General features: G+C 51.6%; 3 protein-coding genes across 3 annotated transcripts; all 3 read left to right on the top strand.

Annotated features, from left to right (window-relative positions):
- Positions 1-611: 611 nt before the first annotated feature.
- Positions 612-2,412, top strand: P152DRAFT_514786 (uncharacterized protein; the record flags this gene model as incomplete). The annotated part of the gene is made up of 3 exons (XM_033682874.1): positions 612-870; positions 924-1,570; positions 1,629-2,412. The coding sequence occupies 3 exons, from the start codon at positions 612-614 to the stop codon at positions 2,055-2,057; spliced, it is 1,335 nt and encodes a 444-aa protein (XP_033533271.1). The 3' UTR covers positions 2,058-2,412.
- Positions 2,413-2,630: 218 nt separating this feature from the next.
- Positions 2,631-6,775, top strand: P152DRAFT_482681 (ARM repeat-containing protein). Its single transcript, XM_033681902.1, has 4 exons — positions 2,631-3,150; positions 3,199-3,317; positions 3,368-4,276; positions 4,323-6,775. The coding sequence occupies exons 1-4, from the start codon at positions 2,692-2,694 to the stop codon at positions 6,508-6,510; spliced, it is 3,675 nt and encodes a 1,224-aa protein (XP_033533270.1). The 5' UTR covers positions 2,631-2,691; the 3' UTR covers positions 6,511-6,775.
- A 4,191-nt stretch (positions 6,776-10,966) lies between these two features.
- P152DRAFT_398446 (phosphatases II) lies at positions 10,967-11,875 on the top strand (the record flags this gene model as incomplete). Its single annotated transcript, XM_033676462.1, has 1 exon — positions 10,967-11,875. One exon carries the CDS (start codon positions 10,967-10,969, stop codon positions 11,873-11,875), a length of 909 nt encoding a protein of 302 aa, XP_033533269.1.
- Positions 11,876-16,440: the final 4,565 nt, after the last annotated feature.

The following is a 16,440-nucleotide window of genomic DNA, read 5'->3' as shown; positions in this document are numbered from 1 at the left end:
ATTAACTCCAGACGCCCATTCCCGGCGTCACCCCAGGTTTCTGTAGGCGCATATTACGCATCAATATCCCCAACCCCAATGCTAACGACCCCCAGAGTCCCCAATTTACCCGGCGTCCAACCGGCATCTCGATCGCCTCGTGAAGATCCGTTGCGGTTCGTCGATCGGGATTCTTGGCCGGGGTCCGGTTCAGACGCATATCAAATAGGGCAATTCCGTCCGTATGGCCCGTTTTATACGATGTAATCAAAGCCACCCAGCTTCGCAGATGTACTCTCGGAATTCATTTGGGAGGTTCGTTGGCGGTCGTGGTTCACATGTTTCGTCGCTTCCGAGGCGAATTGGCTCGGAGCCGGTGGTCGTGTTGGTACACGCCAGTGGTTCCAGTCGTCATGAATGAATTATGGTAGTCGTCATGGATTATATTGCCATGTAGATGGTTCGTTTCGATCGCCTACCTTATATAATTTTACCAAGAGAGAAGTTCTCACGGAATTTGTCATCCAGAAGTCGGATGTCTTTCCTTTCGACTCCTCTTCAGTTAGAAAAGTTCCGACGCCCCATTCATCCATCCGTTCTGATCTCTACTTCATTCAAACAGTGTCCATAAAATGAAGAGCATCAGTCTCGTTTCCTTGGCTTTCTGGTCGGCGCTCGGCTCGTGTGCTGCGTATACGGGTAGAACTGAGCCGGAACCAGTGTCCCACCGATTCAACCGAAGACAAGCAGTCAGTCCCTCGTCTGGCAACGATACTGCCCCAGATAACGACTATGTTATGGGCGCACTCCCAGGGGGACAGGGGAAATCCACTATCGATAAACTTCTAGCCCAGCATGCCGACGGCGCTGATATCGCTACCCTCTTGAACCGTAGGCATCCTTCACCACCGTGGACCTCAAACCCGTAAATCTAACACCCCCAGCTCCCCACGCTGGCAAAGTCCCCGACCCACCCAACGCCGCCCCCCGCCGGCAACCCCTTACCCCCCGCATCGAATTCTGGCACCCCAACTCCAAAACCGTCAAGCTCCGCTACGGGCCTTACAACGTGCCTAACATGACGGAAACCGGCAACTTCGGCGGCCACGGTGGAATGCTGTACAACTACCCGGACCTCAATATCGACAAGCCGTGCGATGACTGCCGCATCGTCGGGGTGAACGCGGACCTCGAATACGCGGACGGGTCGTCTGCTAATGTGACGAATGGCATGTGGCTGCACCACTACGTGCATTTCGTGGTCGGAGAGGGGCGAACGGACGCGACGTGCGGGGGCGAGGAGGTGAGTCTTCCGCACAAGATCATTGGGGAGACGCCGAGGAATGCGGAACGGTTCTTCTCGAGCGGGAACGAGAAGACGTTGGCGGCGTTCTACGGGGCGAGTCGGATCGCAGGGTATCGGCTGCGGGAGGAGGATCAGATGGCGGTGATCGTGGACTTTATGAATGAGAATATGGAGGATAAGGTGGTGTATTTGACGGTGACGTATGATTATGTCGAGGGGGATCCGGAGGGGTATGCGGATGTGAGGCCGATTTGGTTCGATATTGTGAAGTGTGGGACGAGTGAGGTATGTCGTGGTGTTCCTATCATCGCGAGGCCGTCTATGGACTGATACCTGGACCTAGCTCCCATCTCCTCGTGACTCCGACTCTTTCGAAATCACCTCTCCCCCATGGACACCCGACTTTGACGCCGAAATCATCGGCTTCGGCGGCCATCTCCATGACGGTGGCACGTCGGTCATCGTATCCGTCGACGGGCGGTCGATAGGAGTTTCCAACGCGTCGTATACCGAGTACACCGTTGCCGTGCCGGACCACGATCCCAATCGCGGGGAGACGGGCCACGGCCACGGCTCTAACCAGACCACACATCTCAGTGGGATGTCGCCGATAATCGGCACCGATCTAATTGAGAGGGAGTTGGCGAAAGGGCAGAAATGGGAGATCAAGGCGACGTATGACTATGGGCTGTATGAACCCGAGAGGGGAATGGATGGAGCGCTGGAGAATATCATGGGTATCGCGATTATGTTTGTGATTCCTGACACTTGACCTGGAGCTGGACTCAAGGTGCGTTGCGGGTAATCGTGGGTTTGATTAAAGGAATAGCCACGAGCAACTTTTTTGCTTTGGTACAACCCCATTTCAGTCCAATACTACCCGAAGGCGTCACGATAATAGTTCCACTGCGTAAGGTGACACGAAGGTGACACGAAGATATGGGTCGGAGACGCGTCGAGGTCATTAACGAGGATCTCGCGATCCAACCCGCGGTGCCTAGATATATCGCCATAGCCCAAAAAACTCGCCTTAAACCCCATTTCGTTAGAGTATTCAATATACCAATAAGATATTCCGGATATTATTGATTTGCACATGGTTATTGCACATGGTTGCGGAGTGCTCCTTGCATCGTTTCATCAAATGCCAAATCGAGGAGTGACGTCGAATTTGAGAATTGACGACTGGAGGAAGTCCGTGCACGATCCTTGTAAACAAAATTACAAAAATACAAAATAACAAATGCAACAGCAAATCCCTCAAGGCGACAAGGCGACAAGGCATCAACACATCTCCTGTCATACAACAACATCAACTCAACTGAGTCTGGAACCGAAGGGAAAACATAACCACCGCAAGACTCACCAGGTCAACAATCTACGGTTTACCCCGCAAGCTCGTCACAATGGAAGACCAAGCGGCCGCGCTTCTCACTGCGCTGAAGAAGTCCACCATCTCCGTGGAACAGAAAGCCACCCTCTTCAACAAGCTCAAGTCCGACATCAAACACCTGCGAGTCCCCGAACCCGCGCAGGCTACCATATTCGAATGCATCCGCATTGCAATCGGCTCCAACACATCCCCCCAGCTGGTGTCCACGGGCTTCGCGTCTCTCGGCCATTTGATCAAGAGGCTTCATCTGCAAGACCAGGATAATACAATTGCCGCGCAGGCAAATAAGCTGTTCCCGTTGCTGCTGGAACGGCTTGGAGATGCGCGTGAAAGTCACCGCGCCGCCGCGTCCCAGACGCTCGCGGATATATGGCCGTACGATCATGCGGACGTGGAGCACGTCATAAAGGCCAATGCGCTACAAGGAAACAATGCGAGAGCGAAGGAGACGGCGATGCAGTGGGTAGTTAAGGTGAGGCAATCGGGACCCTTTATCAGTCCTCCGCTAATGTGGTTGTAGATGAACAAAACAGAAGGGCTACCGTTCCGGGCTTATGTCCCATATCTTGTCACAGCATTAGAAGACGCAGACGGCCAAGTTCGCGAGTCCGCCAAATCTGCTATCATCGAACTCTTCCGGTAAGCCCCTGTTAACGACCTCACTCGACACAGTGCTAACTTTCCACCAGATCTGCCCCAGAGCATGCCAAAGGGGACCTCCAAAAACAAATGAATTCCCATGGTGTCCGAAAGACCATCGTTTCCTACATTAGCTCCCAATTCGACTCCGCGCACCACGCTCCCGAACCCGAACTCAAAGCATCCACCATGTCGCTCCATGCTCGGGCACTGGATCGAAAGCCATCCGACTCAACATTAGGCGACAGCCTTGCATTGGAACCCCCACCAGCAGTCGAAGTCGTTCCTATGGACCCAATATATGTTCATACGCAGCGCGATTTAGAGGACAACTTCCGGAACATGCTACCGGATTTCGAAGGGAGGGAGTCGGAGCACAACTGGATTGCTAGAGATAAGAACGTCACCAAGATACGACGTCTTGCCAAGGGCAATGCACCTTCCGATTTCCATGGCGCATTCGTAGTGGGCATCAAAAGTCTTCTCGACGGCATATTGAAGGTTGCCAACTCCTTGCGGACCACTACGTCGACCAACGGTTGCCTGGTGGTACAAGAACTAGTGAAGCTGCTAGGTCCCGGGATGGACTCCATGACCGAGATCCTCTTGCAATCCTTCACCAAGATGACAGCGAATACGAAGAAGATCAGCGCGACGAACGGGGACGCGACGGCGGATGCCATTTTTCAGAACGTCTCCTACAATTTGCGTTTGATGCAGCATGTCTGGTCCGCCTTCCAAGATAAGAACGCCTCAACACGAGCGTGTGCTCCGGGGTGGTTGAAGACGTTGATCAATAAGCACTCTCCGCACCGGACCCATTTCGAACATTCCGGTGGATTGGATCTTACCGAGAAGTGCATCAAGAAGGGACTTGCAGATCAAAATCCCAAGGTCCGGGAGGGTACACGAGGTGTTTACTGGATATTTGCGAAGACTTGGCCTCAGAAAGCCGAAGCGTACGTGTCCCGCTGCCATGATTAGTACAATCACTAACTTTCTTAGGATCATGTCGAATCTATTACCAAAGGATCGTCTGGCGCTTGAGAATGCTTCTGCCAATCCTAATGCGTCGTTGTCAGCTTCATTCAGCAGTGCTGCTGGACCTGCGACTTCGCGGCCGCCAACGGCCACATCAAGATCAACGTTACGAGACACCATCGCAGCACAGCGGAGGGCCGCACTATTGGCTACCAAGAAGCTACCAGACCGACCCATATCTGCTCAAGCTGCGTTTACTCCCGCAAGACAGGCACCAAGCACATCAACGAGTCATACCCCAGCGACCACCGCCTCAAGAACGGCGAAAAATCCCTCGGTATCGGTATCCGCTGCAAGGTCCGCTGTTGGCGCATCGGCAACATCCAACGCTGGCCTTAAGGCAGGTCCGGTCCGGCGACCACGGCGACCAGAACTACCTCGACCTGCTACTGCTGATCCGTATGCATCCCGAAACGCATCCCGCAAAGCAGTTAAGGCTAGCACTCCTGTTATCAGTCCCAACAATAGCCCAGCCAGAGATACGGTCAAGAAGTCCGTGCCAAGTAGAGCCACTGTGAAGACACCTGCACGCCTTGCACAAACCCATGGAAGTCCAACAAGGACCAGGAACGCCCTTGGACATACCGCGACGAGGAAAAACGTGGCCACTGACCAATCCATGCTAAGTAGTCCAACTAGCACACCGTCCAAGGATGAGAGCTTGACGATGGTGTTGCCAGGAGGGGCAGATGGAGAACATGCTCCCAGCTGGCCGCCGCGGAAGCGGGCAGCGCTTGACAAGACTATGTCCGTTGATATGGGTATTGCCAGCCTGAACGAAGATGATGGCTTCACCATGGTTGTCCCGGATCTCAATTCGATCACCCGTGCCTCTCCCGCTCCTCGAATGAGTCTTCAACGATCGGAGACACCCAGAATGTCTCCCCACATTCTGAGCGAAATCCCTGTCCGGTCAAGGGCGATTTCACCGACCCGGCGGTCACCTGAACGAACAAGAGTCGGCGCTATGGCTGGTTCCGAGATGATCGACGAAGACGAAGTCAAAGTTTACGAAGACCCCTTCGTAGCCTACGACTCAACCGCTATCCCATCATCATCCTCCCCCCAGAAACCCGTCCTCGAAGAAGTCCCCGCCAACGAGCAACCCAACACCTACAGCCGCGACCTCTCCAGCGCCCACTCCACATCCAGCCACAGCACCAGCTCCTACCTCACCTCCCCCCACAAACCCCCCAGCAACCCCGCCCCCGCTCCCGTTCCCCTCGACCTCGAAAACCTCTCCCCCCAAGACCGCGCCTCCTACCAACGCAACCGTCGCCTCCTCACCAGCGGCATTGAGCGTATCCGCGCCCGCACACTCGACGCGCACGGCCTCCGCCGCGTGCAAGACCTCGTCCGCGGCTCCACCACCCTCGACATTTTCGCCTCGGATTCGTACTCCACCACCGACCAACAACCGCAACCTTCATCCCGGTTCGCCGACCTGCTCACCGCTCTCCTCGACTACCTCGAGGCGCCGTCCTCCGAGCTCAAACTCGTGCCGCAGAAGGCCCAGAGTCTCAAGGCGCAGGTCCTGGTCACCATCCGCGCGATGCTCGCGCTGCGGCGGAGGGAGATGGCCCCGGCGCTGTGGGGCGCGACATTACGCTCGCTCGTGCAGGCGAGGAGAGAATATGAAGGCACCGAACACGTTGCCGCGGAGTTGGAGCGGGCAGCCGAGGAGGTGGTGCGGATGGGGCCGGTTCAAGAGTGCCTCACCGCCCTATTAGAGGTCATGGAAGCGGTGGCGATTGGGATGGCGCCTGGAACCGACGCCCTCGACGAGAGCCCGAGCGCCTCATTAGAGGACCCCATCGGCGACGCCCGCGTCGTCGTCCTCGGCCTCAGCGTCCTCGGGCAACTCCTCCGCGTCGCGCAAGGCAACCGCAGCCCCGCGCCCAGCAGCGCGCTCGGCGTCGGCGCCACCGATACCCAGCGACTTGGCAGACTTGCGCTCCGGTTGCTTAACTCGACGGATCCGGACGTGCGGCGCGCGGATCTGGAGTTCTGTCTTGAATTGCATGAGCGGTTGGGGCAGAGCAGTGGGGCTGGGAAGGGGGACGCGGAGGAATTTTGGAAGGTGGTTGGGGGGGCGAGGGAGCAGCATCTGAACCTGATTACGTATTATTTGGCGAGGAGGCACAAGGCTTGATCGCGTGTTGTCTGGCGAGGAGGCAGAAGCCTTGATCACGGATTGTTGGCGCGAAGGCAGAAGGGTTTAGATCGTTGCCGGGATGGAGTTGGGCGGATGGGTGTTCAAAAGCTTATTGTTTGTATTGTAGCTGGGAATATTGTTTTCTGGCATGGGGTACTAGGGAGAACCGCGTGGGCCTAGAGATGGATGGATTGTGTTAGCGATACACAGGCCTTTCGGAGTTCAGTATTAATTTGAAAATTGTATTTGATGGTTCACGGCCTGTATGGCATGGTTAAGTCTGTTGTGAGAAGAGTGCATTCTACAAAGTATTTTTTGATCCGGCAGTATTGGTGACTAGAGTCTTAATCCCTTCATCTTAGTCTACCATTGTGCATACATCCGCCTCAAGCTTGTCGTTCTCCGATAATTTTTTGAGCTGGCCCACGTCGGGTCGTCGATGATGGATGATCCCCTTGCCCGGAACCGTCGACAGCTTCTCCCATTCCCACATTTTCTTTCTGAGCTCGAACAGTCTGCGGTTTCTGATCGTGTCGTGATTGTTCTGATCAACGATGGCGTCAACTTGCATGAGGGCCCGGGCGGAGGGTGTCTCCTGCATCAAAGGTGTCGTCTGGTTCACGAATTGTTCACACCAGCTGAAGTATAGGTTGGGATTTCCCAGTAGTTAGGCTTTTCCGCTTGACAAGCTCGTAGGCAGAGGAGAAGAAACCAGATTTCCCCCCCAGTTCAGGATTCCGATCAGCTTCTAATGTCCATTTGTGGTCTGTCTCACAACCATATTTTGCGGAATGAGGAGTTTGTTACAGAAGACAGTCGACTTCGAAAGCGCAGAATCATGGCGCATGTCCGCATCCTTGAAGACAATCGTGCGTGTCCCTGAAGCACGCTCTGTAACCTTGTTACCTTGATTCCAGCTTCACACACCGAAAGTTTGTGGGGTCAAGCAGTTTGCTAGTGTTTGAAATGTAACTCGGCACTTGAGAAAGTCGTGTACGTCGAGAGAAGATATAATACTGAAACGGGGGCTTCCAAAGGGTAAAGCTCCTCTCGGCAGAGTAACTCCTGGCATGATGAGCCTAGGATTCGTGTAAATTGTGTCCCGGAGAAAAATCTTTAATTTCAGGATCTTTCAAGTTAATTTGTTTGGAATTTCTTCAAAATCTCAACAACTTGTACCATGATGATTGCCCGTTGGCTGGAATCCAGTTGATTCCAGATCTCGTCTAGAACAATTCCGTGTTCCAAGGCTGAGGTTGTATACCAAACCTCGTTTCCACTCGAATCTTTCATCAGAGTGGGGCCATTCGTGAGTTAGGGGACCACCGAAGGGACTAAAGCATGTGCCAATTCTTGATACCTGGTAACGGTCTGTAAAAGAATACCGCGGTGCGTGTATAGATGAAGGATGGGGTCCTAAGAAGAACCCATGACTCAGACGCGATAGAGACATATGTCCAAGTAATCTGTAAGTGTGTGTATCGAGTCGTCTTCCTTCCCCCCAAACGCCACTTCGAGGACGTAGTCATTGAGAAAAGAAGCGCTCGGGGCCATAGTTTGATGTAGATCTTACCAGGCCAATGAATGAGCGGGGAGGGAGTTTCAAGTGTGTATGAGAGCGTTGCTGGTCGTCAAAATAGCTGGGGATCTCCGTCAAATCTTCTCGGGCACGTAAGAAGCAGACGCCAAGTTTCGGAATTATCGGAAACGAAGACGTGCAAGCCGAGACGCAAGCGAGTGGATATTTCAGCCAATTGAACGTAGCGCCTGACTACCGCGAGGTTGAACATCGTTTCTTCTGTTGTAGAAATGACCATGCCGCAGGATCAAATGACCCTAACTTTGCTTTTGATCCACTCCAACCAGTCATGTCAGTGGCCGAGGCGCAATATGGATTGCCCAAGGTGTGTCAATCATGGCCCTATGAAGACTCCGGGTCCTTCACTTCATTGGGCTGGACTTTTCAACGATGTAATTCGATGGGTTCTTAGTTAAATTCTATAGTTATTACTTCACCCCGGCGACTCATCGTTTCCAAGGGACTGAGTCAGTGGGCGAGGAACTTGACTCCCCTTGTCGATGTAATGCGCTAGATAAGGCTGCCTACAGAGCATATAAATGCTTCCTTAAACTTCACTCTACGCAACTCCAAGGTCAGAAAAAGTGCTCCCTCATATTCGAACCAATATCTTGGACTGCTTTACAACCAACCCATCAACTTCTACCATATGTCTTAAGTATGGCGCAACCACCTTCAAAAGGAAACCCCCTCCCTCCAAAGCAGAGTAATGTTATTGCCAATGGGGAGGTGGTGAATCCTTCCAAATGCCTCAGTTGCGGAAAATTTATGGGACTATCTGGAGGGACTTATGTGTGTGGTGAGAAGGCTAACCATGATCACAATACTGGTTCTGCTAGGAACGGCTATTTGAAACCTTAGAGAAAGCACAGACAGGACGATGAGATTTTAATGGTAGCGGAGGCAATTCTAACCCATATAGCTCGCTCTTGGACTAACTTAGTCGCTGTACATAAGTGAGCCACCTAGCCATTAAAACCGTTGATATTTATTGCCACCCCCTTCGGCGGCCATGAAATATTGTTGACTATAAGCATGCATCCATTCCTACATAAAGGTGACGAGGCTGGCAGAATTTTTAAAGTGCACATATCGAGATGATCGAACCATATAGCTATTAGCGATATCTTCAAATCCACGGAGATTCCTGCATTTGCAAACTGTATGTCTTCGCTACAAAACATGCCCGGGTTAAATTTTGCCGATCTCTGCCAAGACGCCCACCTCCAGCTTCTCGTTATCCTCTTTCGTAAACCCTGGGATTCCCCTACATCCGAGGGATATCGCCATGTGCCCCCAGTGACATTAGGAGGATACGAAATGTTGCCCCCTTCTCGAAACTTCTCCTCATTCCCATCCACCAATTTCCTGGCCTGGATCCAGCACAGGCCTCGAATATGATGTGCATGGCGTCGATGATGCTTACCTCCTCCGGTTCCGTGACTTTCACTACTCTTTAGTGGTTCGTAGATCGCTCGTAAAACGAATAGTCCAGGTCGGAGACGCCCGGAGACACATCATATTAGGAGTATTCGTACTCGAAAGGGCAGAACCCTGTTAACTCCCAGTCTATCATTGCTGCTAGAGTATATTGACCATTCTTGATCTTCCTCATAATAAGGTTTGAGTTGTACTGTTTGCCACAGGTTTAATTGGAATGGCTGGCTGGTGACTTTGAAATGGAATACTGCCTTTTTTCCCCATTTGACGGCTTTGGTTTAGACATCTGGCGCATACATTCTCGAAATTGAAATCGGGCAATATATCAAACATATTGTAAGAATGAATTGATATGTACCTTCGTTGAAGGTGAACTGCAAATGATTTCGGTCGCTCAAATCGGTGAGCCCCTTACCATACCCCTGACTCTTGCTCGTACTAGGTACAGTCAGGATAAACTTCAAGTACCCACCTTGCGCCGAACCTTATCTTGACCACAACTGTCACCATGAAGAACCCAAGCGACGGAAACTCATGTTATTAAGAAATTTGATAAGGCAGCCTCTGGATCATTCATTGGCTTACGTTGGTAGGAAGAGAAGAGTTCGATTTTAGCAACATCTTCTGTAGGCTGTACATCTGCTCTCTGACTTCCAGCAAGCGGTGTCATCTGTTTAGGCTCACAGTAGTGCGTCCCACTTGAGAGCATAGTGCCCGGCATCTATATTCTCGCTGTATCGATTTACCCTGAGACTCCTTTGCAAATGAGATTCCTGAGCCGGTTAGATGCACAAATTCATGTTTGAGTGTTGAAGGTTCGCTTGGCTGCTTCATCCAAGAAGCGGCTGATAAATCATGTCACGTGCAAAACAAACTCTTGGCCCATACCGTAATTCAACTACCTAAAATCCGTGCGTCGCGTAAGCTATGTCAGTTGGGGAATAATTCACTTCGCTCCATAGTTCAGTGCTGCAGATTACATTCATCTTGAGGGATTACCAAAGAATTCCCATTAGAGTTCCTCAAGTGTTACTATGAACTACAGCACGTGATAGAAAGATTGGGGCCTTTGCCGCCAACATGTGTCCCAAGTAGATGGCTCGACCGATGGAGATGCCAGTGAATAAAGCCAACCTTCTGCCTGATAGATTATCAACTCTATTTCACGCCCACTTCCAAGGTTTCATTTCTGCATCCTTGAAACCTGTTGAATGTGGTAGAGGCCCAGGATATAACATCAACCACATTTTCCGCCTCGTGTGCGGTTCATTCATCATCTATTAAAGTGTGTCCACACTGTCACCCATTCATCTTTCTGTCAGCAAGCCTCTGCCCTAAACTACTCTTCACGGCAACGCTATCTGACTTCCGCCTTATCTACAATCCCCTAGTCATCCCATACACTGGCTTTACGGGATGGCGCCGACCGCACCTATGGAGAGGTACACCTACACAGTGCCTCACCCTCCTCCGATCATCGTTCCCCCTCTTGTTGGGCCTCAGTACAACCAAGTCAATATCAGACCCTCGAACTTTTCTCCATCCTCATTGCGGTACAGCAGCAAAGCGATAAACCTCGGGATGATGGACATGCCATTGACACTGGATTTTAAACACGCCTACGACTGGGACCGGTCATGCCGATGGAAAGCGCAGCAGATCCTTCCGAGAGTGTACCTGGGTCCTCAAAATGTGGTCAAAGATCTGCAATATCTCGAAAAAGAGGGCATCACCATGGTCTTGGGGGTAGTGCAGAACCAATCACTACCAATTGCAGAATCCGCTACGCGATTGGCAAGAGAGGTGGGAATCGAGATCAAATGCCTTGGCGTGGAGAGCAATGCAACCACCTCTCATATGTTTGGGCAGGCCACTGCCCTCATCAATGAACACATCTCCCGGCTCTTAGCACAAGTACCCTCCGCGCAACATTGGGGGAAGGTCCTCGTTTTCTGTGAATCCGGCAACGAGAAGTCGGCAGCCATCGTTGCAGCATACATGATCGAGATGTTTCTAGGGATTGATGAAGTCAGCGCCTTGCAGCTCATCGGCAAAAAGAGGTTCTGCATTTCTGTCGATGACACCATCAGACACACCCTTCAGAACTGGTCAGACATGCAGCAGGCCCAACGAGATGTCGCCTCGCACAACGCCCTTTCCGCAGAAACACAGCTTCAATCAGGCATTGTCAAATCCAACACAGCCCCCCAGCTTTCTTTAGTACCGCCTGTGAAGCCACGCAAGCGAAGCTATTCGGATGTAGAAAATGAGGAGTCAATGGACTTGGACTTCGAGACTGAATCAGCATCCCGACAGCCGTTCCAAGACGTGCCAATGAGCTGAATGGGAAATAATGAGCCACACCATGTGTTTCTCAGGTGAAAATCTGTGAAGGAGACCTGAAGACCCAATATCAGTACTGTATTAGAGTTGTCCTATTAGAATTCTGACCACCCACCATATAAGCATTGCTGATTTCCGTCCCTCCTGAGGTTCAGTTAATAAGAGTAGCAAGTCCCACATTCGAACCCAGTTCTGCAGGCGAATGCCACCGTCATAAGGATCATGCCTCCCTCGTCATCGTCTTCGATGGCAATCAAATGCCTTTGAAAGAAATGAATTTATGAGTGCGGTTTTAATTGATATTATCTTGGAGCTTTTATGATCATTGTGATTATTGAGAGCCGTCCCTTATCATCGCCAAACCATTGTCGTCCATACCCCCGTCGTCAACGCCACCCCGGTCGTCGCCATCCCGGTCATCGCCATCCCCGTCGTCCCCATCCCCCCATTGCCTTAGCACTGGAAGCATTTCTATTCAGTGTGACTCCTTGAGGAGCGAGCATGAGGGAGTTTCTATTAGTCGTTAGAAGTCGCTGCCTGATACTCGTTGCCTGATCGTCATATGAAAGTCCTTGTCCTGCTTCTCTTCCGTTTGCTTCCCTTGTGAACTTCCAATGGAGGTGACCTCTTCTTGTGATTCTTCCTTCCATTGCCTTTCTCTCATGTCCTCAACTCGCTTCAACCTTCCACTTTCTCCCTTCCCCCTTTTCCTCCAATCCTCGACTCCGTTCGACCATCCACTTCCTCCTAACACGCAGTTGATTAGCACCTTGCTGACTCTCACCTATTGATATCCCAGTCCACTCCGAGCATCGTGAGCAAAAGTTTTCCCAGATGTTCCGATTGAGTCAAAGCAGATAAACTGTGTTGTTCCCCATGCTGATTTTGACATCTCTCCCCCAAAGTTCTAGTTCCCTCTCTGCCCTTCGTCTGGTTCATGTCCACAAACAACATGCCGTTTCAAGGAGAAAGATGATTTGCTATGATACGGAGGTAATTATGCCTCGAGAGCGTGCTGCTGAATATAATATCCACATGCCAGTTATATCCACAGTCACTGCCAGCACTGAATCGACGAGGGCTGAGGGTCCTAGAGCAGGCGGAGGACTCATAAATATAGGTTCAACAGCGCCACTACTTCCAGAGATGTAAGTGTAGCAATGTCACACTATTTCACGAAATGTATCTGATCGACATATAGGAATCCGCATGCATGAAAGAAGATCATGCTGGACAAGGAAGCAGCTATGTGAACGCGATGATAATAGCGAAGGAAACCAATGAAAGATTTGACGGACGGCAAGACTTCATACCAAACACGTATCTATATAGTAGACTGACAAAAGATATATATTGTAGAGGCCACCAAGAGCGAGCACAATGAGTTGCACACGATCGGAGACGTTCGAGTATTGGCATCCGGCGAACGACAACGGCCAAAACGCCTCGAACTCAACCTGACCTCAGCCACCCCCTGAATCAAATAACACAACCGCATGAGGCCATGGTTTACAGGAAACTCCTGCACCTGAAGAGACCATTGACCAGGGCTTCCTCCTGGTCAGAGGTGGGCTGCCAGTCACAACAATGCCAGGTCCGCTACAGTCACCCAACTCTCCTAACAGGCTTGTTCCCTTCTCTGCGATTGTGGGTGACACATTCAACTGGCAGAACTTTGTTGCAACCTCACCGAGGGACACTAGGGTCAGGATTACCGTTGGCACTTGGGGGGGCATCAACCACCCCAGATGCGACAGGGGCGCCACATGACGCTCATTATGAACATCCTTTTGGGTCGCTGGTGCCCGAGCATCCCATTGGAAATTCTCTTGCACCAACGGCAGTTCAATCCGGTGTTGTTGATGGTACCGTTGGAGTGTGGGCGGCCCTCTCAGGAGGCGCAAGCCCGCAGTTCAATCCTTCAGTCACTCCCTTTGTGCCATAATTTCCTTGGCAAACAACAAACATCCCAGCAATACGACCAACCATCACTAGATCTGTCCTGGGCCATATCATTTTGAACCCGTCCGCACCACCTTTTGCCCTGACCACAGACAATCACTTTCAATATTGGCATCAGGTCGAATGGAGCCAACATTTCCCTGCCGAGATCAACGCTGCTCCTCCCGCCACCTCCTCCGCCGCCCGCACAGAAAACCCGATCAACTTCCTGCAGAAGTTTTGAGACTGCATCGTGTCTCCAACCACCGCGCAGTCTTTCGACTGGTTTGCAATCGGGCACCCATCAAACACCACGGGAGAGAATCTACCACTATTCCCGACCCTGGGTTCCGATTTAGATGCCGACGAGTATTCCCAGGGGTTGCAAAGCTACTTGGGATCTCCTCCAGATTTGGTTTGGGACAGCGGAGAGCTACTGCCGCCTCACCCCTTCTCTAGGCCGCAATTCGACCGGGACGCCTACTTCCGGGGCCTGAGGTCCTTCATGGCGGCGCCCACAGCCACCCTGCGGACGCCGATGCGGAATCACAATGGCATCTGACCAGAACCGAACCCACCTCAATTTGGGAGCGCCAACCCGGGCCTTGGTGGACATATCGATCAGGCCCGTCCTCCGATCCCGATCCCGATCCCGCCCCAATTCCACAGCACGACCTCTCAACGCCCTAGCAACCACCTCGATCAGAGCAGTCCCTCGAACCACAAGCAGATCCGCAACCAGTGGCCGCAGAGGTATGTTAACCCTTTCGAAAACCCATATCAATTCAACACCCGGAGCGGCTATTGCCGAGGTGATTATTGCCCATCGAGGATATTTGCGACTCCGAAGAGACTCTACTTCATCACACCCCCAGCCCCTAGCGCCCATCAATAGAGTAGGGCAATTAAAATTTATTCGTGCTTCCAAAGTGGGAGAATTATTGACCTTGAAGTGAATTCCTTCGGCGTCAAATTCCCTCAAACGTGAGATATTCTCACCTTATATTCCATTGCTAAAGATATTGAATCGCCCTTCCTTAAGTTTGGTAAGTAACATGATTCTCCTGTTGCAGAGGGTGGGGAAGGATTTTGAGGGTGAAGAATGTTCAATTTCTTCCACCCCAGATTATGACATCTTACTTCTGTGGTAATCTCTCAGGCACTCACACACTGCTGAATTTAGATTAATGACCACTTCTATCATTGATATTTACCCATTCCTGAACCTAAGGTCGCCCATTGATGTGCACATTTGGCAGCCATTGTCCTTTTTAATCCATACCCTTCTTCTCTCTTCGCTCTTGAACGCGGTGGGCTTTCGATTCTGGATAGGGAAAATGGGAGAGCCGACGGAGGTGTGGTGACCTCTGTTTTAGTTGAAGAATACTCAAGGGCAGTAATTTTGTCATTCTCGGGACAGACCGCAGCCGTACCTACATTCTGGACTTCGGAAGCTCGATATGAAGCCTGACGCCTGCAAAGGAAGTCGGCAATGGACTCACGGTTGTTTGGTATATGGTCCTTGGGGAAATCTTGGCGGGTATCACTGAATCCACTGCATGTTGTGGACGGGCAGCTGTTGCTAACCGGACAGAACTGCGCATTAGATTTTAGCCAAGCATAACTACATCCTCAAAATGGCTGAAAGCAGTGTCGTTGTCACGCAACATGACTATCTGAGTGTGGATGTTGCTAAAATCCATATTGAAAAGGCGGCGATAGTTGGAGAGAGCGAAAAAGGGCTCACTCACTCTCTCTCTCTCTCTCTCTCTTTCTCCCTCTCCCTCTCCATATCCCTCCCCCCTTCCTTCCTCCCTCTTCCATACCCTCAACCCTCTCTCCTCTTTCTCCAGCTTCAAACTCGCCAGGAACATCGCGGTAATCATCGTGAAAATGGGTGCTAGGACGGTCGCCGCGGGGCTCCCCATCCCGCCAGTCGTGCGGGTGATTGTGGAGAGCGTGCTCTCCATTGCGTTTCTGCCAAACGCAAGATGCTGTAGTATAAAATGTGCCATTAGAAGGGGCAGTAAGAGTAGTGGTGGATACGCCTATTTCTGAGTTATTCCCCTCTCTTCCAAGGTTAACACCATCGGAAAGTTCCGAAGAGAACCTAGCATCGTCCAACTCAACACCGCGATCCGTAGGGTCCAACTCCACGTCTTGCCGGTGATTAGTCGGGTACTCGTAGACAAGTCAGGAGGGAGTACTCACCAAACTTTTGTGCTTTGCAAAAGCCACACCAACAGCAGCCAACGTCCGCAGTGACTTCGCAATATCTGCAAGAACTGTAGATTCAGCGGGTATCGGAGTACTCGTCATCGCCCCGGCGCTGGCTCGTGCACCACTCAGCGGGTAGTCGCAGCCGAGTCCTGTAGGAACATCCACCGAGTCTCCTTTTCTCGACATCTTGGTATAGACTCGACCCTGAGCGATCTTGTCAACACCAGCGACAAACCAACAACTGCCGATCGTGAGTACCTCACTACTCGTAGGCGAGAAGCCACCTACCTCTCCGGCACTGTTGAGTCGGAGTCCAGACTCGTCCGCAGCATGCATGTTGATATGGATAACTTGGTGTTGTGCAAAACTGGTTTGCGCTGTATAAGCCCCTGAACCATCAACGA

Source organism: Eremomyces bilateralis, assembly GCF_010015585.1.
Source record: "Eremomyces bilateralis CBS 781.70 unplaced genomic scaffold P152scaffold_12, whole genome shotgun sequence".
NCBI lineage: Eukaryota > Fungi > Ascomycota > Dothideomycetes > Eremomycetales > Eremomycetaceae > Eremomyces > Eremomyces bilateralis.
Note: the sequence above shows the minus strand (reverse complement) of the source record. Positions and strands in the feature narration are given on the sequence as shown.